We start from the raw sequence: 23,870 nt of genomic DNA, 5'->3' as shown, positions 1-23,870 counted from the left end.
AAAGCGACCTTATGGGACAGGATAGAACTGCCCCATAGGGTTTCCAAGGAGCGCCTGGTGGATTTGAACTGCCAGCCTCTTGGTTAACAGCTGTAGCGCTTAACCACTACACCACCAGGGTTTCATACTTTCCAAGGAGAATTGACAATTACAAGTTATCTAAAGTGAATTCAGAAAGGACTGGGGAGATGGGAGCCTCTTGCCTCACTCTCACCTGGGAGGATTAAATTTGTATCTAAGGTAGCATAGGCAAAAAGGGAAACAGAGATTTATGCAAATATCCACAGAGTCAGATTCCTAGGGCTCTTATGCTTGTTTTCAGAGATCCTCCACACCGTCCTTAACATAATCTTGCATACTTCCAGGGACAGGGAGCTCAGTCCATTCAAGGGCAGTCTTCTCCATCCTTGTGCATTTGGGAGTGTTATAAAGTTCTTTATGGTGAGCCTGGCTCTGTCTCTGGCCCCAGTAAGCATGTCAGCTCTTCTCCAGGTGGGGAATGTCAACTGCTCTCCAGGAAGGAAATGTGCAGAAGAGGTTGTTGTTGGGTCCAAGAAGTTTGAGCAGCAGTACTTAGTTGTTGGGGACTCCCAGAGCTTTCCATAGCACTGAGATTTGTGGATTCACGCTCTTTAGTGTGCAGCATTCGAGGCCCCACGTGCTCACCCATCTTTGATCTAACGTGGTGGGGGGGAGGGCGTTGAGTGTTTTGGAATTATAATTACATGACTATTATATGAATACACTCTCCTTAAAAATAAAAACCTATTGTAGATAAGGCTAAAGTTTTCCTTGGATCACCTATCCTTTTCCTGTGCATTTAAAAACATTGATGGTTTTCTTCTGTATCCTTTGTTCAGCGAGTTGCTTTTCTCATGCCCAATGCATCCAAGAGCTCTTCATGTCAGCACTGACCCGTCCCTCCCTTCTTAACTTTTCAGAGCATACCATAGTGTGACTGTCATCCCAGCCCCTTCAGCCATTTCTCCATTGATGGACCCTTTGGTTTTTGTTGTTGTTGTTGATGGTTGTTTTATTCTTTGAAAAAGTGACACAGAAGCACAGCAAATATTCAAACAGTACCAAGGGTAACCAGTAGAAAATTTGTCTCTCCCATCCCCGGCCAGTCCCCCTAGTTGCCCTTGCCCCAGGCAACCACTATTAGTTACCTGTGTATCATTTCTGGGAGAGGTGATGCATATACCTTATACTCACTTAAAAACAATACAGATAGCAGCATTGCATGCTTGTGTCAGCCACACCTCGGCAATACGCCTGAAACCCAAACCAAACCTGTTGTCCTCTGATCCTCACTTTCCTACTATGAGGTGCCACACTCATAAAAAAAAGCCAAACCCATTGCCACCGAGTCCATTCCAACGCATAGAGTCCATTCCAACGCATAGAGTCCATTCCAACTCATAGAGTCCATTCCAACTCATAGTAACCCTATAGGACAGAGTACAACTGCCCCATGAGGTTTCCAAGGAGCGGCTGGTGGATTCCAACTGCCAACATTTTGGTTAGCAGCTGAGCTCTTAAACTACTGTGCCACCAGGGCTCCATATCTTTCCTTTTTCTCCCCATACCTTTATTTGTTTAATAGATTATTACATTCTCAATGCTCAAGAATAAAAAAGTGTAGGAAAGAGTACAGTGACAATCTTTGACCCCATTGGGTAGAGTCGACTTCCCCCATCCCCCCTCCTTAGTTTCCTGTGTGACCTTTTAGTCTTTCGTGGAGGAGATATGGGCAAACTTGGCAATAGAGTCCTGCCTCTCCGTTTTCCTCAGAGGAAGTATTCTATCCACACCCGTTTGCACTTCGCCTTTTTCACTTAACAAGGCATATTGGCGCTCCTTTTTTTTTTTTTTTTAATTGTGGTCAAAATATACACACCAGAACATTCACCAGCACAGCAACTTCCAATGTTTATAATTCAATGACATTAATTACATTCTTCATCTTCCGCCATTATCACTATCCTCCAAGATATCCCATCACCATTGACATTAAACTGAATGTGTTATCTTTGTGGTATTCCATTGTGTGGTGTGGTGTGATTTGTGTTGACAGACCCTTGGATCTTTCCATTCTTTCCTCTTGTCCTACCTGCTGCAGTGAATGATCTGGCACCTGCCTCATTCCACACGGGCAGGGTGCATTTCCACAAATGGGGCCACTGGGTATGTATGTCTGAGTTAGATCTCCACTGCCAAATTGCCTCCACAGGGGTTGTTCCCATTGGTGCCTACCCGCAGCGTGCCTCTTGGTCAAGTGTCTGTTCCCCACAAGCTCCCAGACCTGGTGATTTAGTACACTCCGGATGTGTCCCCACTCTGAGGTGAGAACGGTAGGTCAGTGTAGTAGTGTTTTGCATTTCTCTTATGAGCAAAGTTGACTATTTCCCTCTGGATCGGTTCTGCCTTTGGGGTGGCTGCCCTGGTCCCCATGGCAACTGGGAACTAGGGAGGTGGGGGAGGGAATCTATTTTTCTTGGCAGCCCCAGTGAAGCCCAGCCCTGGATGCTGATAGAACCCAGGCCCGAGCTCTTTGCTGTAGGGCTGGGTGGGCCCCTTCTGTTTGCCTGGGGACAAAGGCCAAGACTACACTCCAAAGACTTCCAAAGAGGGGCGGGCAAGTAGGTAGGAGGTCCAGAGCTGCAAGTCCCAGTGTACGCCCTGCTAGGGAACAGACCCGGACCGGCTTTGGAACATTCTAGCTTTAATAGGGAGAGGGTCAGACTACAGATTAGCATTTTCACACCCGCTACTCCCTGAGAGGAAATCCTGCTGGTGTAGTGGTTAAGTGCTATGGCTGCCAACCAACAGATCAGCAGTTCAAATCTGCCAGGCGCTCCTTGGAAACTCTCTGGGGCGGTTCTGCTCTGTCAGGGTCGCTATGAGTCGGACTTGACTGACGGCAACAGGTTTGGGTTGTTGTTTTTTTTGACTCCGTGAGATTAGCAGGATGGGGTACTGGGCCCTTCCTTGAAGTTGAGGGGATGGGAACAGGGTTTGTTTAAGTCCACCCAGAACATGAGTGGCAGAGTTGGGACTAGAACCAGTGCGTCAGGAAGGACATCCAGGTAGTAATGGGGATTCTCACTTCAGGCTGCCCCCAAGCCCCAGCAGGCTGAGGCCAGGCTTCATGGAGCTAAAGGAGTTCCTTGTGCTCCCAGCAGCTGCTCTCTCTCTGCAGGGCCACTGGGAGCATTGGTGACCACTCGCGGCGCTGACCCCTTGGGTTGCTGAGAACTTAAGTTTCCTGTCACCCGTCAGCCCTGGGTTTGGGGTCTGCCCCTGTCCTTTCTCTGCTCTGGGCTTTCAGGCAGCGATGCCCCCTCTAAACAAATTAGTCTCCAGGGGAGTGTCCCCACCTCCTGGGAGTTAGAGCTCTGGCTTGTCTGGTGATAGAGGGAGGAGAGCTCTGGGCATCTATCTCCATCTGCTGGGCTGGAGAATGCCTGGGCACCTCCTCTTATGAGTGTGACCTTGGGCCAGGCCCAAGTCTTTCAAGGGCTTTGGCTTCCTCGTCTGTGAAATGGGCATAACCAGAGTGTTTTACTTGAGAGTTGGGCCCAAGGGATGAAGGCCCTGGTAGTGAAGCACCCTGGGACCCTGGCAAGGTAAGCGAGGGGGGCAGATGGAAGTGGAGAGGTTAAGGCCTTCCCTGGGAAATCCTATGTGGCTGGAGGTGTCTTGGTGTTGGGAGGCTCAGGCTTTCCAGGGTGGATCAGGAGACCCCCAAGGAAGGGGGGAAGGAAGGTGAGCTGGCAGGCAGGTAAGCTTGGACTTTCAGGGACCCATCTGGGGAGCCCTACCACTTGCTCTGGGAGCCAGTGAAGGCCTTGAGGGTGTGACACTAGGAGCTTGCAGCTGCCTGCACAGCTGGGGGGCTGCCTGGTTAGGAGCTTGCAGCTGCCTTCACAGCTGGGGGGCTGCCTGGTTGAGGAGGCATACTCCGTCTGTTGTCCCAGACGGTAGAATGGGAACCTGGGTCGGGATAAGTAGGAGGCAGCTTGAGCTTCATGTTGGGAAGATTTTTCTAAAATCCTAAAGGAGACCACAGGGAGCAACGAGGTAGTAATAGCTCCTCAACATGGATGGAAGGTGTTCACAGGGACTGGAGGACCTCATCAGGGTCTCTGGTGACAGCTCAGTCACTGGGGTAGGTGTTCAGAATCCTGAGGTCCCTTCCTCCTCTGGGATTTAAGAAATCTTGGTTCTGAGACTTGGGACGAATAGGTAATGGGATAGAGGCTGCATTTGGAATGCCCTGAGATGGACCAGGCCCAATAAGTGGGGCACAGGTAGGGGGCTGGATGCAGGCAGGGTCCCTGGTTGCCAGGCTCCCTTCTGCTGTCTTGGAGCCTAGAATGGCCCGTGGTGCAGAGCAACCCTCTGGGAGGCTTTGTTCAGTGACTGACTGACTGACTAGGGTTGGTCACTGGTGAACAGGCAAGGAGAGGGACGCTTAGAGAAGTGAAATACTGCCAGCTGGGCCAGGCTGGGGGCTGGGTTTTGACTGCCGTAGTGCAGGGCTGTAGGGTGAGGGCTCCAGGCCTCCAATGCTCAGCGGGAATCCCAAGGTGCCTTCTCCCCAAGCCCATCCTCTGCACAGGCTGGGGGTGGTGGTATGTGGTGGTGGTGTGGCTACTCAGGCGCCTGGAGCCTCAGTCCCCTGCCCCTTTGTCTCCTGTGACACAATGGGTGGCTTTTTGTCCCTATAGAGTCCCTTTCACTGCAGGGAGAAGGGCCAGGGTGGGGGTGGAGGCTGGGCCTGGCCAGGCCAAGTTCTGAGTGTCCTGAGGCACCCAGATGTGTCCCTGGCCAAGGGGGAGCCCTGGGAAGGATTCTCTTTATTCGTTGCCCTGGGCCTAGGTTTCCTGGAGGGATGCAGTGGGTAGAAGGGAGTCCTGGGGCTGTGGAAGGAATTGCCCCCTCTCCCCCTCCCAGCAGTGGGCAGGCCCTGCCATAGACCCAGGAGAGGGCTGGAGGCGGACTTTGCCCTCATGTTGTTTCTCAAACATTTCATTTAGTTGACAATGTTTACAAAGCTGAGTATTTCACATAAAAATCCAGATTTCTAGTGTTTTTTTTTTTTTCTTGAAAAATTAGAAGTTCTAGCTAATATAGGCCTGTATTCCCACCCAACAACAGCTGGCTCTTCTCCAGCTCACCACAGCCCTACCCACCCGCCTTGGTCATACCTGTGACCTGCTGCCCTGGTGGCAACTGAGTCTGAGACCCCAGTTTCAACCCTCCAGGCTCTGAGGTGCTTTCCCTAGTTGCAGCTCCAGGGATCAAGGCTCCTTCACTTGAGTTTACTTCCCCACCCGCCACAGAACTGCTTGACAGCCCTCACAGCCACTGACAATGGCTTTGAACTTTTTCTTTCACCTGTCATACCTGCACAACATACCTGTAAGGTGACCATGGAAGGTGTCCACACAAACCCAAATTCCCTAATATGCCAGATAAGGAAACTGAGACCAGAAAGTTTAGGTGACTCTCTCAAGGCCACACAGCAAATCTACAAAGGGTCTGGCCATTTCTGACTCTGTCCAGGAGGTAGGGAGGATTAAAAGAACGGTAGTGATGGTCTATGGGTGGAAGAGGAGCTAGCTGAGCACTCACAGGGTTGTGAATCCCTCCGCCACAGGGAGAGAGTGCTTTGGACCCCCCGGACCTCTGAGTAGAGCCTTGGATAACATTGAGTGCAACCTCCCTGCCCCCATTGTACAGAGGGGAAGACTGAGGTCTAAAGGGGCCTGCCTCAGACTGAGTTACTGGGGGAGTGTAGCTCCAGGAGACATCCTAGGGCTGGGCTGTACTTCTGAGGCCTCTCAGCTGCCTTCTCTGTAATAAGGGTGGGGCCAGTATTGGCATCAGGCCCTTATCTGTGTACTTACATGTGCTAGGCACTGTGCCTGGTGGTTGGGTTTAGCTACATTCATTACTTCAGGGAGACCTCACACCCCTAGGAACTGCACGCACTCTTCCCATCCTCAGGAAACCCAAGCACAGAGAACTGACTTGAAAGCCCATATTCTTAACCTTGGGCTTCACTTTCTCAGTGAGGATGGCAACGGAACTTGCGTTGCATGTTGAGACTGTGTCGGGTGCTGGTCTAAGAATCTTGCTTATGTTGCTTCATTTACATATTAGAACCACCCTACGAGGTAGGTACAATTCTTACCCACTCCAGGATGAGGACACTGAACCACAGAGAGGTTAAGTAACTTGCCTGAGGTTACACAGCTAGTATGTTGGCAGGGTCAGAACTTGAACCCAAGCAGTTTATAGGCCAACTGTCCATGATAACTGAAGCCAGTGTTACACAGTTGCTGTAAAGGTGAAGTAAGATCATGACATCATGATCATCAAGGAATAGCTAAGAAAGGTAAGGGGGAAAAGCCTCCTGCAGACTCAGGAAGGGAACAGGCTCTGCAGGAACTTGGCCTATGGCGCTGTCACTGTTAGCAGTTTCTAGAGTGCCGGGCAGGGCTGCCCTGGAGGAAGGCATGCCTCTAAGACAGTTGAGATGAATCTCTTTCCCCTCTGGTCCTGCAGGTGGTTTCACAAAAAATCTCTCTCTGTTACCCAGTTGTGTAGAAACTTCCAGAGGTGCAGAGGTCCTGGGAGCATGTGTCGTCGCTGACCTTGCAGTCTTTGCTTAAAGGAAATATTCCTAATTCAGAATCTTGAGGTTTTCAGGAAAACAAGTCCAGCACCTTTGAGATTTCTAGACGGTTCTCTGAATGTAGCACCTGCCTGGGGAGGCATTGCAGGGACCTGAGAGAGCTTGGAAGGAAGAGAAAGGAAAGGATGGGGTTTGGCTGTGTGTGTGTATGTCTGTGAGAGAGACACACAAAGATATATGTGTAGACACCCACAGAAACACAGGGACAGGTGGACACGTAGGCAGGAGAGATGTACACAGGGACACAGAGGGGTGGAGGCAGAGTTCAACTCTTTCCTGATAACCACACAGCTCCCTGCCTCCTCTCCATCAGTTCTTTGCTCACATGTCACCTTCCCGGTGAGCTCTTTCTTGGCCCTTTATTTAAAATTGCCACAGTGCCCTGCTGCCTGACCTCCTTATGCCCTCCTCAGCTTGATTCCCCCCAGCACATACCCCGCCACCACTCGTGGCTTACTTATTTACTGGGTTGTTTTTCTATCTCAGTCCCGCAGTAGAAGGGAAGCTCCATGAGGGCAGGGATCTTTGTCTTTTGCACTCACAGTAGGTGCTCAGTAAGTACTTGTCGAATGCAGGAATCCAGAAAGGTGTACATGCCAACGCCCACATGCAGAGTCCTGAGCCCTGGCAGCGAGGGTGTTTGGGTCAGAGATAAATCTTTTTGGGGAGGAGGGAGAGGGGCCTGGGCAAAGTCCCAAAGGCACTTTGCAGAGTCAAAGTTTCTGCCCTGTCCCCTACCTGCTGGGAGGGGGCTGCTGTGTGTCCCCTAACCATCTTCCTTCCTCTGAACTGTGGTATGACAACCTTCCACCTACACTCTGGGTCCATAATAGGAGGGAGGGTCTGGGGGCCTGGGCCTGGGCTCCCCTGCAGGGTCACCCAGGCCAGTGAAAGGGTCAGCAAATGTGAGGGTGCCTTTCGTGAGGGGGTCTCCCCGGGAGCCTGGGCTGGGCCCTCCCTTCAGATTCTTGGGCCCTGTAGAGAGGGGACCAGGTGAAACCAGTCTGTCTGGTTTGAGCGGAGGAATGGACCTTCCTTGTTCTAGGGCAGGAACCGAGGTGGCTCGCTGGGCGTGGGGCCAGGGCAGCACAGCCAGAAGGAACACTAGAAATCCCTTTGCTTATCCACCAGCTTCATCTCCCAGAGGCTACACCTGCTGATCCGGAGCCCAGGGTGGGGCCGAAGGGCAGGGCAGGGGCCAACCAGCTGAAGTGTCCTCATTTTTTACGCACCATTAGCTCATGATGAAGTCCCTGGGTGGGGCAAATGGATAATGCTCAGCTGCTACCTAGAAAGGTTGACAGTTCGAGTCTACCCCAAGGCACCTCAGAAGAAAGGCCTGGCGATCTACTTCTGAAAAATCAGCCACCGAAAACCTTATGGATCACAGGTCTGCTCTGACACATAAGTCAGAGTCCTCTTGGCAGCAAATAGTTTTTTAACTAGCAGTAGCCCGGGATCTAGAGAAGGCAGCTCTGAGTTGAAACCCTGGCCCTGCCCTTCACCCACAAACTTTGTTTTCTTCATTTGGAGAATGGGGAGCATAAATAGTAATCCCGTTAGGCATGGGAGAAAGATGTGGCAGTCTGCTTCCATAACGAGTACAGCCTAGGAAACCCCATGGGGCAGTTCTGCTCTGTCGCATGGGGTTGCTATGAGTCAGAATTACCTCAATGGCACTCAACAACAACAGTACTTAGAGGAAGAGTCAATGAAATAAAGAAGGGAGGTGCTTCCCCGAGCTGAGAACATTAAGTGGCTATGGGGACCAGTGTGTTTGTGATAATAACAGAGAGCTGATCGGCGTGCATGAGTGCAAAGCCTGACTTGGTCCCATCGTGATTTCAGTTTACCGTCTTTTCTAACTTCACTTCCTCTCCCCGAGCTGGAACCAGGCAACATGATGGCAGCAGAGACCCCTAAGGAACTTGTTTGAAATGAAAACACAGTTGTTGGTCCTTGATGTGCCCCCTACTCGCCTGGGGAAGGTGTGTGGCGTGCTGTGCCAGGAGTATCTGTTCTCTTTCAGAACGGTGGCCTCACCCAGCTCTGGAGGGGTCCTTGGTCTCCCCTGATATATGTGTCAGGCAGACCGTCCTAAGGATGAGTGGCAAAAGGGGGTCTGTTCTGAGAAACCCTGGCTCTGGGTCCTCATTGATAAGAGCTCTGCCCTCAGCTTGGCATGTGACCTTGCGCAAGGCCCTGCCACACTGTCCCACCCCTCTCATCTGTAAAGTGGGCCCCCTGGGCCACTGCCTGGCCTGCTTGTGCTCAGAGGAGAGCACAGATGGGGCAGCTGAGGCTGGCCGCTGCTGTGGGGGGTGGGGACCCCTGGGGACTCAGCCTGAGGGTACGGAGGCGGAAGGGGGATTTGACCCCTTCCTTGGGTCTCCCACCTTGGCTGAGCGTTCTCTGGGTAGGAGGCAGGGTCAGGCACAGGTTCACACCTGCTTCTTCTTTAAAACACTGCACCTATGCAGGACAGGTGTATGCCCATTTCACGGATGAGGAGAGCGAGGATCATTCTTTTCCAAGCACATACTGAGCATGTACTATGTGCTGGGCACTGTTGTGTAGGTACAGCGGTGACCAAAACACACAATTCCCTGCCCTCCCAGGGTTTGTGGTCCTGTGGGCAGAGTTCACTGAAGCTCACTGGCCCAGGTGGAGGCCCACAGAGAGGGCAAGGTGCTTGTCCATTGTGATACAGCATAGTCAGAACTTGAACCCCAGCCCTCAACTCGCAAGCCCAGGGCTCCACCTACCACTTCCCCAGTGCTGCTGTGGGAAGGGAAGCTGGGCCAGGCTCTTCCCAAGCCAGGCCAGCCTTAGATACCTTTTTGGGTGAGGGTGGGAGGGAAGAGGGGAAAGGCCTGAGGTGCTGCTGGGCTCCTGGGCCAGCCACAGGTCATTCCTGTCCTGATCCTGTATAGGGATCCAGGCAGAATCTTCCTTTTTGGATCCTGGGGGGCGCTTCAGGGTGGAGGGTGCCTAGCAGGCCCCCAGCTCTGCCTGTACTCTGGGTCGTGAGCCTTCAGGTGAGCACCTGCTCGACGGGTGGATGGTCTAGGATGCTGTTGACAGTCCCTCAACTGGTGTGAGCAGCCAGGGGAACCGTTCGTCTCCAAATACTGGCAGCCAGTGGTGGGTCTTGCTCCTGGGCAGCGTCTTTGTGATTCTCCTGACTTTTGGCTCATCCTCGGGCTGGCAGCAGAGTCACTGAGCCACCTCGGTGCCACATGCCAGGACCCCGTCCAGGGGAAGAAGAGGGACAGCCCCTCTGCGTGTCTATCAGCAAGTGAGCCTGTCGTCAACACACCGCGGTAGAACCTCCTCTCACCTTGGTGGCCAGAACTGAGTCATGTTTAGCTGGCAGGGATCCCAGTGCAAACCCACATGGACACCCCACCCTAGGGGATCTCCGCCAGAAGGAAGGTGCTACAGAGGGCAGGATGCCACATGTGAGGGACCACTGGGGGCCTGCCCTGGGCCACACCCTGCCTAGTGCCTCCAGAGAGCTCCCCCGCAGGGAGGCAGTGAACCTGTCCACTAGAATTACTTCCCTGTGGCCAGGGGGGCTGGGCAGATGCAGTGTGCCAGCTGGGACATAGCCTCTCGAACACTCCCGTTGCACCCAGTATGTGCCAGGTTCTGATCTAAGCTCTATGCATGTGAACTCACGGGTCCTTAACCTAGCCCTGAGCTGTAGTGTGGTCATTATACTCATCTTACAGAGGAGGTCACCAGAGCACAAAGAGGTTACCAGCTTGCCCAAGGTCACACAGCTGGGGAGGGGAGCTGGGGTCTAAACCAGGCAGTCGGGCTCCAGAGTCCATGTGTTAGCCACCACACTCCTTGTCCCCTGGAATATTAGGGGCCCGTCCTGCCACTTGGGCAGGTAGGACGGGCAGGCCCCTTAGCTTCCTGAGGCCCACCTTCACCTGTAAGATGGGGGTAGTGACACTGTCTATAAGGGCAATTAGAGTCACAGAAGGTGAGGGTAGGAGATGACCTGGTGGGGTCAGACGGGAGGTCACCCTGAGGCCTTTGTGAGGCTTCTCTGCTGGGCTCAGCAGGGAGGACTAGAGGGCTGTTCTTGTTCCCACCTCTGGGACTGTGACCACTTCTATTCCTCAGGGATGTGCTGGTGACTTGGTCATTCTTCCAGCAGCTTCTGCTGACCCCTGCCAGGGGCCATGTCCCGTACTGGGTGTCCCACCCTCGGAGAGCTCACGGCCTGGGGGCAGAAATTGACAATTCAGGTCCTGCCTGGTGGGCTATGCGAACACAGAAGAGGGTTCTGGAACCCAGACTGGAGGAACAGGGAGGGTGTCCTGGAGTGTGTAACATCACAACTGAGACCTGAAGGAGACAGGAGTTGCCAGGCAGGGACCCAGCACAGTGCCTGGCATATAGTAGGAGCCATCTGTTGGCTGACAAAATGAGAAATGTTTTCTGCAGGAAGCACTATGTATGGCAAAGGCCTGGAGTATCTGGTCTGTGGGGGACTCTGGGAGACTCTGGCCCTCTCTTGCCCCTCCAGGTGCTGGGGCTGCTGGTGTGGGCCCTAATTGCCGACACCCCATACCACCTGTATCCGGCCTACGGCTGGGTGATGTTCGTCGCTGTCTTCCTCTGGCTGGTGACAATCATCGTCTTTGTCCTCTACCTGTTTCAGCTGCACATGAAGTTTTACATGGTGCCCTGGCCGCTGGTGGTGAGTCTGGGCAAAGTGCCCAGGATGGTTCTAGACTTTACCCCTGTGGCTTCTGGGATTGGCTGTGATGGGACTCCTGTGACCTTCTCTAAGTGGGAAGTGGGGCCGGGGTTTGGCAGAAGTCCTTGTGACTTTCAGCTGCCATAGAGGGAGGCCTTTGGAGACCCCAGTCAGAGAGGGAGGGTTCGTTTCTCTGAGCAAAGCAGCAGCCAGAGTCACAGTGAGCCAAGAAGGAGGCAGGTTCGACTTTCTCCTCGGAAGGGGGCAGAAGTGAGGGGGGCTGGTGAGCAGATTAATAGGAGACCATTTGGAATCTTGAAAACATTTTTTTCCTTTTTGGGGATGGCTAGGATTCAAACCAGTGTTGCAGTGGGGGTGGCTGGGGTGAACTGTCGCGATTTACCCAGTTTTGGGTGCAGCTGGGCTGCCCACCCAGCTGCCCCCAGGGTGAGGACCCTGCAGCCCAGGGTGGGGAGGGTGTGTGTCCCAGGTCAGCCTCTTTAGGACCCAGGGCTGAAAGCGGACACGGGAAGTACCCAGGCCAGACTGAGAAAGCTGCTGTTTTTTTTAGAATTTTTAATTTTCCCTGACCCGGAAAATCCCTGCAGCTGGGGCCTGAGGCTTTCAGGAGCAGAGAGGCGAGGGAGGCACATGATTGTAAGACAAGCAACACTGGGACTAGGCAGCATTGTTTGGAATCAATGTCTTTTTAAACAGAGGAAACGTGAGTCATCCTCAAGACAGAACGGGTTTGTTGGATCTTGACATCACTGGCAGGAGCCAGGCCATGTTTGTGGGGGGACACTTGGGCTTGGAGAAGATCCTGGAGCCAGGAGGCGGCCTGACTTCCTGCTCAGGGTCCGGCCCCCCTACTCCATGCCCCTGGGAGCCTCTCAGAAATAAACATCCAGAATTGGAAGGGTCTCTGTGTCCCTCAGGCACAGACACAGGGCTCCAGCCACAGCTGTTGGCGGCCATGATGGCAGAGCAGTATTTAGGGTTCCTGGACCTTTTAACAGATGGGGCAGGGAATCTGGGATTCTCTAGGGTAGGGCCTACAGGTCCCCCACAGGACCCAGGCAAGATAGATGGGTGAGGTGGGCTGGGAGGGGGCTCTGGGGAACCCAGCACCCACCTATCCACAGGGAGCAGCCTCTACTCCGCTTCAGCTCTTGCTAGTGGGGATGTGGGCCCAGAGAGCCTAAATCTTCTGATGTTTTGCATTTCTTAATAAGAAAGTTTTAGATGAAATCTTTAGGTTTTTATATAAAATCTCCCAATTTAAAAACTTTGGTAATTAAAAAAAAATTTATGGCCTCAGTTTGAAATCTCTGGTGAAGACTGTTAACTGGCCCCAAGGGGCCGCATGTGTCTGCCTGTCTGGGGGGCTGGGAGAGGCGAGGAGCCAGCTGAGGCTATGGGAACCTTTTGTGTGCACCTGTGCCTGGTACCAAGTTGTCATCTGAGGGCCCTTCCCTTCTAGTCTGTGCCCTTCCCAGACAGGCTGGAGGCTCAATGGGGTCTCCCCTAGGCCCAGCCAGTTGGCCCAGTATCCTCTGCTTGGAGCGTCTGGGTACTCCTGGAATCTTGTCCCTGGTATCTGCCCTGGAGTAAGTGCTCCTAAAGGGGCAGAAAGGGTTGTGGGGACAGGGTTTGGCTGTGAGGAAGCTCCGTATTTCCTGTGTCTTAGTTATCTAGTGCTGCTATAACAGAAATACCACAGACGGACGGCTTTAACAAACAGAAATTTATTTTCTCACAGTTTAGGAGGCTAAAGCCTGAATTCAGGGCGCTGGCTCTAGGGGAAGGCTTTCTCTCTGTGTCAGTTCTTGTCTCTTCGGCTTCTGCTTCCTGGTTCCTCGGAGATCTCCATGTGTCTTGGCATCCATCTTATCCCATCTCTGCTTCTTAGCTTGCTTGTTTAATCTCTTCTACATCTCAAGAGATTGACTCAAGATACACCCTACACTAATCCTACCTCAGTAACATAAAAAAGAGAACCCATTCCCATATGGGATTATAACCACAGGCATAGAAAGTTAGGATTTACAACACATATTTTTGGGAGACACAATTCAAGCTGGTACAGCCAGAGAAAGAGATGAATCGTGGGTTGGCCTCTTGCCATTAGGAATGGGTTTTATCACTTGAGGACTGGCACTGTCTCCAACCCACCCCCTTAGGCCTTCCCATCATTCTCCTTCCCTACTCCTAGCCCTGGATGTGCGGATGATCCTGCTCTGAAAGCCTCCCGGCTGACCCAGCGTGATAGCCTGCCACCTCTTTAATGGGAGAGGTCCACGTGTCTCCCTCCCTGTCTGTGAGCCCCAGCCCATTCTGGCCCCTAAGGGGGCATGCTGGGGGGAACCAGGAGGTTCCACAGTTCTTGAAACTTAAACCTTTTCTCCTCCTCCCCCAACCCCGCCAGTTAATGATCTTTAATGTTGGTGCTACCGTTCTCTACATCACGGCCTTCATCACCTGCTCAGCTGCAGTTGAGGTGACGGCCCTGAAGGGCACCCGTCCGTATAGACAGCGTGCAGCTGCCTCGGTGAGTATGATCCCCTGGGGCTCCCTCGGCACTCTGATGGGCTAAAGAACGGTCTCTGGCCCTGAACTCACGCTGCTCCCATGGTCTGAGGCCAGCACCTGCCGCTTCTTTAAGAGTTATCACCTATCCTCAGTGGGCCTTGGAGGGGAGCTGGGCTGACTTTCAGGTTTCTATAATTCACAGTAAAACCTAAAGGAACCAGAATGCTTGGGAAATGGTTTGTGATGGCTCATGGAATTTTGGGATTAACCGCTGAACTTTGTGGCAAATCATTCTGCCACACTGATTTAGGATCAAATGTCTTGTTGAAGAATCTGCTAAAACAAGGGCCCTACCTTCCCCCTTTGAAAAGTACACACGTAAAAACCTGCTGGGTTGTATCGTTCCAGGGCTCTCTCACAAGCCCGAACTCGGGCTCCCCGTCCAGTGGTCAGAAAAGTAACAACAATCTCTGACACACCAGACTCCACAAAGCCATGCGCGCACATTGTCTGTCTCATAGGATGATCCCGACTCTCCTTGTGAGGAAGAGATGACCAGGCCTTACAAGTCCCTTTTGACAGACAGGGAAACTGAGGCTCAGAGAGGTTAAGTAACATGCCTAGAGTCATGGTAAGCCCATAGTAGGACAGGATCTAGACCAGGCCTTGGGTTTCCTAGCAAGGAGTGTGGTTTTGAAATCAGTAACTCAATCACAGAGAAGGAAACACAGAGCTTTCAAACGTGGCTGTAGGTCTTAGTGCAGTAGTATGAACTGATTCCAGAAAAGTCCTTGGGTGGCCTTTGAATGTTACGTTTTTAAAACTAAGTCCCTGATATGTGTCTAAAGTAGCTCCTACCCCTTAGTCACTCGCATCGCATTACCTGGTTTGATATCCCTCACTGCCCTTATCACGATTTGACATACTTTTGCATGGTTATTAACTATTTCCCCCACTAGAATGTAATGTTTGCATCCCCAGAGTCTGGGACCCATTAGCCCCTCAACATACAGTTGTTCAATGAGTGTATAGCTAAGTGTGAGTTGGTGTGGCTGCTGCAACTTGTTCTGGTTAATTGAGGAGGCTGTTACTCAAAGGTTTTACTGTGTCTATCTGAGGGCATCTGGTTGGTGCTTGTTATCACTGTCACCCTCTCCCTCCCAGTGGGACCCTGTGACTGACTCAGTCTTGGTACCCTTCTGTCCCCTCTCTTCCAGTTCTTTGCGTGTTTAGTGATGATCGCCTATGGAGTGAGCGCCTTCTTCAGTTTCCGGGCCTGGCGAGGAGTAGGCAGCAATGCAGCCACCAGTCAGATGGCCGGCGGCTACGCCTAGTCCACCTGTGCCCATGGCCCACCTTGGGGCTGAAGGCTGCAGCTGGGTCACAGTACAGGGTCAGCCCCACAAACACGTGGCCCGAGCCCTGCAGGGAGCCAGCTGGGCAGAGACTATACCTGCTTACCAGACGAACTCTCACAACTTCCCTAAGAAACAGGATCCTTCCTCTGCTTTGGCCCCAGTCGGCACTTGTGGGCTGGAAACAGGCCCACAGCGGAGACATCCTCCTCAGCCCCTTATTCAGCGGAAGATGATGGGGGACATGGGGTTCTGTCTCTGCTTTGTCTTTAGAGGATGTCAGTGTCCCAGGCTGGGGTCCACCTTTCTCACCAGCACTAAATGCACTAACAAAGGCTCCTCGGAGCTGCAGCCCTGACCCACCAGAGTGTAAGGCTAACAAGCAACATGTATTTATCTTAGTCTTTCTTCCAGGGGAGCTGAGCAAATTCACAAAAACTTTTCTGATTTCTTAAAACACAATTTGCCTCCCCTGCCCCCAAGCCAACATGATGCTTGTAGGAAGAGGATTCTGATTTCTGACAGTGTGGTCTTTCCTTCCCTGCATTTCAAACATACATTGTTTAAAAATAATCCATTTTTAAAACATGGCTCCATGGTGAAAACCCTATCCAGATTTTCTTCCCTTTCCCAAGCCCTTGGTTTTTAATACTCCCTTTGGACAACTCTTAACATCAATGCCAATGGCTCCCTGCCACTGTTGATTAGGTACATGGGACAGGAAATGGAGGGAGGGAATCAAGACCTTGCCTGGTGAGTTGTCACGTGGTTGGTGGTGACTTTGCTGTTGCTCTTTTTTTTTTAATAAAAATAAAGATGGAAAAACTGATTTGAAAAAGATGTTAGGGGAATCGTTTGTAAACTCCAGGGAGCTGCAGGTTAAGGCATACAAGGGTCCCAAAAAGCCTACTACAGGGAAACTCAAGTTCTGGAGTCATTTAGCACCACCAGTCAATTCTGTGACCTGAGGTAGGGTGACAGGATACTTCCTGGCTGCTCTGCCTAGAAGAGTCCCAGTTGATGTGATTGTCATGGCTTAAGTTCAAGTTCAGAGATTATCTAATCAAAGTGGCTGGCCCATGCGAGATGCTCAGGGACGTTCTGATGCCCTAGATGCGGACCTAGATGCTCAGGTAGAGGAAGCAGCAAGGAAAGCAGGCAAGTCCTGCTGAGCTTATTTTTTAATACTGCAGACCAGCATTCTCATTAAGACAAAGGCATTCCTAGGCACTTCTTGAAAAAAAAACAAAACTGAGAATACAAATGAAACTATCTGAGCAGGTGGGGATGAGCCATTCCATTATGCATGGATGGGGAGCTACATAGGGTACTCCACGGTCCCAGGCTGCCTGGCCAGGCCTGGCTTATGCCTGCAACTCTGGTGTGAATAATGAAAGCACAGCATCCTTTTTTTTTTTATTCTCAAGTGTCTGTCTGAGCAATAAACTGGAGAGTTATTCTACAAGAAAGAGAGTTTACCTTCAGAGAATACCAATCTATTTTCTCTTGAGGCTGAAGAGGAAACAAAATTCTAAGCAAATTGAGGAGCTTGGTTCTCTTACCAGGTTCATTACCAGGCCATTTCAGTAAAGGCACCATTAACATGGTTGGTTCAACTTCCTTTTGGTTCAGCAGTGCCTACCTAGTCCTTAGATTCTGCATTTGGGTAAATACTGCTTCCCAGAGGTCAGAGGGGTCCTAAGCAATAGGAGAAGGCACCTGTCTCCTGAGGCTGGGGCAGGATGTTGGATTTTCTCACCCCCGGCCAGGCCTGAGCCCCACTGAAGGTGGTACCTGGCATTGCAGTCCTAAGTGTCTCTGGATGGAGAGCAGAGCTCTAGCTTTCTTTTCCTAAAAGAAATCAGAACGCCTGTCTTCTAATATTAAGCTACAACAGGACTGCTTGCTTTCTTCTGAGTAGAAAAAGGGTGAGAAGATCAGTTTGCCTTTCTTCTTGCTGCTCTTTTTTCATTTCATCTTTGGGCTTATCTCCCCGTGTTCTCAACCAGGCAGGCTGTGACTGACAGGTCTCCATCGAGTGCTTTCCGCATACCTGGCCTGTGATGGATAGGCCCGTTTATGGTGGAGCGAGAAGAGAAGGAAGCCCGGGGACGGGTGGCATTTGAAAACACCGGCTCTGCGAGTGCCTCTGCCCTAAGAGGACGCAGGCAGTAGTAACCTGCCGGCGGCTACATTCAAGAAAGGTGACTGCTTTAGAGTGAGTTCTTGTAAGACGCCTCGAATGTTACTCCCGCTGCTGCGGCAGAAGTCTTCAGTGACACGCCAGTCCAGTAAAACCAGAGAACCTGTAGCTCATCCTTTAAAATCACAACAGCCACGTGAGAAGTCAGCACAGAGTCTAATTTTTATTTAAAAAAAAAAAATCAAAGGTACACATTGGGCATTAAACTGTGTTTTTCTTTCTAGAGATGTGATACCCATGTTTTCTGGCCAGTAATGTAACAGCAAACATCTGACTAAACCAGAGCCAGACCTGACCATTAAAGCCACTTGCCACCTCCTCCTCACGCTGAGCTAGGCCAGGAACACCGTCCCGGGAGGAGAGATTTTGACAGGAAGAAGATCTGCAGAGTCACGGTTTTTCCCAAAGTCAACCCCGCCCCAACAGACAACCTAAAAAACAGAAAGGACTTTACTCAATCCTGCACAAGCACACTTAACATGCTCTAGAAAAGGATATGTTTAGTCTACTGCCAGCACGGCACACGTTCTCTGGTGCCCGGGAAAACAGGACACCAATGTAGACACTGTTTTGCTTGCACAGCACTAACAACTAAAAAGCACGTAGCATATAATACTTTGATCTTTAAGTGGGTAATCATGGACTTTCCAAGATTAGATCCACTAGTTGAGCCTGAGTATTCATCTATAAAAATATTTTTTCAAAAATAATGCTTAAAAGAGGCTTAGAAATAGTGGGACTATATCAGGACCAGCAGAAGAGTGAGTGATAAAAGGACTACAAATACAAGACTGGGAGGTGATTTTCACATGCAGCTTTTGGTAAAGGACAGCTCTCTCAGGTGAATCCCATGCCAAGACTGGCTGTGTTAACAGCAGCTTCAGATCTCAAAAAGGCAGCTGGTTTAAATAATACCCTACATAAAAGCTCCCACACAGTCAAAAACCCATACAGCTGGGCCACTGAGGCTGAAGGACTAAAAACTGACCCAAGTGAGAAAGCTGTGTGTGCAGAGATTCCTGCAAAGCTGGCTGGGACAAAGTGGGTTTACGACAGTGGGTTACTCTGTTGTTGACGCACATACGCTATAGAAAGGGGCCCCCCAGGTGGGATGCTGGACATGGGCTTGCTCCAGAGGAGCCTGACTCACAATACCTGAGAGCTGTCTACTCTGGAAGGAGCACTAGGGTTACTGAATACAATTAGGAGAAAGGTCCCGGGAGGGTCAGATAATGTTCTTTGTGACCCATCAATACTTATCATTAATGGAGAGTGGCAGAACAAAGTAACAGAGTCAGTCTTTCCAAGATGTATTTTGTCCTCATTAGCCTCTCCCAGTCTATGGGGCTGGTGATGTCCACAAGGATCCCATAGCCTGGAGGTGGGTGGGACCTAGTGCCGCAGGTTGTTCTGGGAAGCTGGCATGGAAGATGATTTGCACAACGAAGTCACCACTAAACCACTGCTTAAGTCTAGTCCCCGGCCTTCTTTTTCCTATGTGAGAAAAACAACTTTAAGGGGCAAGAAGTAACAAAGAGTCCTTTCTAGCTCAGGACCCTGCCTCTGGTACAGGGAAGGAACAGCTCAGGGCAGGAGTATGGACTGCCAGGGCGTACACAGGAGGGGAGAGGTTATTTTGCATTTCTGCTCAGCTCTGACCCCATCATTAAAAAATGTACTCCTGAAAAACACTACCTTTTCCTATACATATACAAAGCCTGCTAGCATGATAAAAAAGGCAAGGCCAAACTAGACCTGCTCTTTTGCTTCTACACTTTTGATTATTCAAAGACTCTGAGATGGTGCTTGGGGCCTGTTTCTCCAAAACGTAAGAATGTGATTCAGCTGCAAGGGTCCCCGGTCCTGGGAAGAGAAGGAAAGTAGCTCCCTCTTCTGAAACCTTGCTAGCTGCTAGGGTAACACTGGCCAGTCTTGAGGAGGAGCAATGGGAGGAGCACAGGAAGTAGTTTGTGTTGGATAGTTTTAATTAAAACTTTCTAAGTGGTTCAGTGTGGCCAACTAAAGAGGGAGAAGTGACTTACTGCTCTGTAGTCCAGAAACATTTCTTTAAAAGCCAGAAAATCTGTAAATGTGAGCAGCATGTCGAATATGTCACCAGCCACTTCATCTTTATGGTGCCTGCAAAAGGAAAGGATGGCTGTTTCATGAACGAATAATGAAACAGACATTGTCTCAAGATTTCATTAAAGGTTTTGAAGGCTTAAGTGCTCTAGGCCTTGACATTTCAGACACTGAAAAAAGGGTGGTGGTGGTGGTCTTTTTTTTCAGTGTGGAGAAAGGGGAAGGAAAAAACCTGTGAGAAGATACAGCATCTTAACTGCAACTCACTGTAATGTTGTTGTGAAAGCCGCCATGTTAAATCCAGGGATCCGCTCCAGCAGTTGTGCTTCGATATACTTTTCTACCAAAGAGATCTACAACAGTGGAAAGCACCTTGGTCAGCCTACACTTTAGGAAAACAAGACTTCTTTTTCAAGAAAGCTTGTCCTCCAGCACTTACAAACACTTCCTGAGAACCTATTGTATGTGTTAGGCTCCACGCTGAGTGCTGGGGGTACTAAAGTCCAAAACACAGCTCCTGTCCTTGAGGAGTACTCAGCCTACTGGGGGAGAGGGGCCTTCGCAGATACTTAATATTGTTAACAGGATGGATGCTCTAATATAGATAAAGACGGTGAGCAGTGGGACTCCCAACGCCCATGGCAGGAAGGAATGATGAAATAGGTGGGGCTTTTCTTCTTGGGTAGATGAAATCTGTGCAAAAAAGAACATAACAAAAAAGCGGACACATGGAGGCAGTCACAGGTTTCTTCTAAGCAGGTTTCACATAAGCTGACGCTTGGCTCAAGGAAACCTTCTTCACTGATTATGCCAAGCTTCTAGGTTAAGAAAATAAAGTCTTGGAGATTTAAGCCTATTCTTAGGCAGATGAGGTAATTAATTCCAGGAGGCTGCCAGAGGCCCCAGCGTGTATGGAAAGGCCCAAGGGTAAAGAGTTGAGGTTCCCAGGTATCCGTTTTGCTACCAACTAGGTAGGAACCTTTAAGTAGGAATCCACTAGACAGCAACAGGGGTTTGGTTTTTGGTAGGTAGGGACCTTGGTCTCAGTTTTCACTTTCGCCTAATAGTCATGCTTACCTGACTGAATTATAAAGTAGAAAAAAATAGTGAGGGGAAGGAAAAAGGTCAAAAATATACAAATACAAGGTGTGCTGAACCCACACAACTGAAGGGAGGATTATGGTAAGCCAAGTGTCTTCTTTTAAATAAGATCATCAAACATTTGCCTGAAAGCCCTTTGGAAAACAGCCATAAGAGCTGTGTGGAATAATGAACAGGAGATGAAAACTAAACCCGATTCTAATTAGAATCCCTGGCAATGTGCTGGTGGCAGATTTTGAAAGGGCAAATTTTAACATCTTTTGAGTCTAAATTTAAACTTTAAAGAAATCCTAATCTGGTAAGAGAAATAGAAAATCGCTTACATATTCGTTAAAAATAGGCGTGTAGGTGAGTTTATTCTCTTCCGTGTCTTCAAACTCCTGGTAGTACTTGTCCATGAAATTTCTCTGTAGTAACTGGAACTCATCGTCTAAACCACAATAGGGAAGATTTATTCTTTTTAATGGAGACTAAACACCACTCTGCTATATAAGTAGGCAGTACACTACTGCTCCTCAATGGCCAGTCTCTAAAAGGGAAAGCTGATGGTGTTTAAGGGGGCAGCAGTTAACTGGGACATGGATATTGAAATAGATGAATCCATTTCATTTCTTGGCTTGGGAACTCCCTCACATTATTACTTTACTGTAATGGAATGAATCGATTCTCTCATTTGAGCTATAGACTCCAGTATAATCCAGAAGCAGTGGTGCAAACACGGTAGTCATTAAAAGTACGGGCTCTGACAGAGGCCAGGATGCTTGGGTCCCAATTCTCCCTCAGCTAAGTTGTATGACCTTAGGCAAGTTAACTTCCCTAAGCCCCAGTTTCTTCATCTGGAAAATGAGAATGGTGATGGTACCTATGTTAAAGGATTGCTAGGTGGATTTTAGATGAGAATTTATGTAGAGATTAGTTCACAGTGAGCACCTAATAAACATTAGGGATTTTTAACAACTGATTGGAAATGGTTAAGTGCTACGCCTGCTAACCAAGAGGCTGGCAGTTCAAAACCACCAGGCGCTCCTTGGAAACTCTACAGGGCAGTTCTACTCTGTCCTATAGGGACGCTATGAGTCGGAATCGAATCGATGGCAACGGGTTTGGTTGTTTTTTTCAAGTAGAATATTATTTCTAAAAATAAAAGGAAAGCTTCACAAAGGACCCAGACTTTGGGATAAATAACCTGGGCTTACAGAAGGCTCATTTTCCCTCAGCATAAAGAGCAAAAGAAGTGAATGGATTCCTCCTCAGTATTTCTCAGAAATCCACACATCTACATGGGATGAGAGTTCAATAGGGAAATATCTGTATGTTCAATGGGGAAACATCTGGATTTAGGAGTTAAGGGCATGTACCTCTCTACAGGACCTGAAGGGAGAAAAACATGATTTTCAGACTAAACTGGACTATGCCGTATAGTCAATAACACCAAATAAGTGTTCCTTTCCTAACTCTCTGGAAAGTCAAAAGTCAGAATTTTCTCAAGTTTTCACGCCCCACCCCAACCCCAATATCTGTCTTAAACTTTTGGTGCCTGTTACTCCTTGTCTATTACTTAGCAAGTCTTAGGGATGCTGAAATAAATCCACAAATAGAAACTCAAAACCCAGAACCTGCTGGAGTCTGATACCTTGTTTTCTTCATAGACATGTGGCTTATGGTTATGGTTTTATGCTGTTCTTATATATGGTCGCTATGAGTCGGAACAGACTCGAAGGCACTAGGTTTGGTTTTCTGGTTAGGTTTTATATGCCATGAAAATGGTAAAATGCAAAACTATCTAAAAAGTGAAATTGCTTATATAGGAAATAACCTAGGTCAGTATTTCCTGAAGCTTTGCCAAGAGCCCCATAACTTCTAGGTGTCCCATTAGTTGAGTAAGTCCCTTCCAGGTCATGAAATTATGTTATCTGTTTTGAGGAGTACTGAGCTGTTTGCCTTAAAGGCAAATCAAGTAAAAAAAAAAAAAAACCCAAAACTAAGACTTGCAAATATTACATTGCACTACATTAATAATTATATGCAGCTTGATGTTTTCACTTAAAATTAACTCTCTAAATTGATTTCGGTGTCCTTAAAAGCAAGTGTCTAGGAACGGACTGGAGAGAGCACAGGCCAGGCAGTGGTGAGGCAGCTTACCCATGATAATGTCCTCTAAATAACCAACCACAGCATCGAATTCTGCATCAGAGGCGGAGGAGCTGAAAATTCATATGACTGGATTAGGTGTGGTTTCGAATAATTCGTTCAACAAAAAAAAGATTTTTGGACATTTTAAAACATGCACAAGAGAAAAAAAAATAGTAAAATGAATTTCCCATCACCCAGCTTCAACAATTAAAAATGACTTATCTAATCTAGCGTTCCAAACAACCCACTTTACACATCCTTGACATGAAGGTGAATTAAGATTCTACTTGCACAGAACCTGATTATGACACAACGAAATACAAAAGGGGCCTAGGAAGCAAAGGCTCGCATTGGACAAAAAGGCCTTGAGCGATATATGGCATTTATTTGCTGCACGATCTACTCACTGCATCCTCGCTATCACCCACACTTAATCTGCTCGTCAGCAGGGACCCGGCGTGAGGGAGACACTGGCCAGGCTCAGGAGCTGCTGGGGCGGAAGGTGGAGGATCCTCTGCCCCAGGTCTCGGCAGCTCTCGCCCGCCAGGGCTTTGCGGACGGCGGAGGGCCCGAGGCCGGGGGATTGTGATGGGGGCTTGGTAACCGGGGACACCGCCCCGCTCTCCGGTGCAGCGGTCGCAGGAGCCGCAGGATCAAGGCTGGGATCTGGGGCGGTGTCCGCCCGCCCCCCGAGGGCACCGTTTTAAAGGGCCGAGGCCAAGGCGTCACTCACATGGACAGCGCGAAGCTCTCTTCCTCTAAGGCGTCCATCACGGCCGACACATCCACCGCCGCGGGCGAGCCGGCTCGTCGGCCTCCTAGCCTGCCCGCCGCCCGGGCCCAGCCTCCGCTCCACCCCGCACTGCTCCAACCGGCATCGAGGGCACGCCGGCCGGCCCGAAGGAAGCCTCGCCGCCGGGGCCTCAGGCTCCTCGGGCTGCGGCCACGCGCCGGCCGGGCCTTGACGCCCGGCCAGGCCGCTTTGCGCGCGCCGCCACCACCGCGGGATCCCTGCGTCGGTTACTGACCGCTGGGCGCCGC

General features: G+C 50.1%; 2 protein-coding genes across 2 annotated transcripts in view; one reads left to right on the top strand and one right to left on the bottom strand.

Annotated features, from left to right (window-relative positions):
* Positions 1–18,370, top strand: part of PLLP (plasmolipin) — a 24,152-nt gene extending 5,782 nt beyond the window's left edge. Inside the window, exons 2-4 of the mRNA XM_049864516.1 lie at positions 11,250–11,423; positions 13,852–13,974; positions 15,173–18,370. Of these exons, the coding sequence (XP_049720473.1) occupies positions 11,250–11,423; positions 13,852–13,974; positions 15,173–15,289 (414 nt within the window). The 3' untranslated portion in view covers positions 15,290–18,370. The remainder of the gene's footprint in view (positions 1–11,249; positions 11,424–13,851; positions 13,975–15,172) is intronic.
* ARL2BP (ADP ribosylation factor like GTPase 2 binding protein) lies at positions 17,664–23,870 on the bottom strand. Its single transcript, XM_049864517.1, has 6 exons — positions 23,563–23,870; positions 22,839–22,900; positions 21,020–21,126; positions 19,863–19,948; positions 19,556–19,652; positions 17,664–19,007 (listed from the first exon to the last, which is right to left on the bottom strand). The coding sequence occupies exons 1-6, from the start codon at positions 23,598–23,600 to the stop codon at positions 18,906–18,908; spliced, it is 492 nt and encodes a 163-aa protein (XP_049720474.1). The 5' UTR covers positions 23,601–23,870; the 3' UTR covers positions 17,664–18,905.

Source organism: Elephas maximus, chromosome 21, assembly GCF_024166365.1.
Source record: "Elephas maximus indicus isolate mEleMax1 chromosome 21, mEleMax1 primary haplotype, whole genome shotgun sequence".
NCBI lineage: Eukaryota > Metazoa > Chordata > Mammalia > Proboscidea > Elephantidae > Elephas > Elephas maximus.
The sequence above is the reverse complement of the archived record's forward strand: the minus strand, read 5'-3'. Positions and strand labels throughout refer to the sequence as shown.

Coding starts and splice junctions, on each gene's coding strand:
- ARL2BP (XM_049864517.1), bottom strand. CDS start 23,600: ATGGACGCCTTAGAGGAAGAGAGCTTCGCGCTGTCCAT. Junction 22,901..23,562: donor GAGAGCTTCGCGCTGTCCAT/GTGAGTGACGCC, acceptor ATGAATTTTCAG/CTCCTCCGCCTCTGATGCAG. Junction 21,127..22,838: donor TTTAGAGGACATTATCATGG/GTAAGCTGCCTC, acceptor ATTGTGGTTTAG/ACGATGAGTTCCAGTTACTA.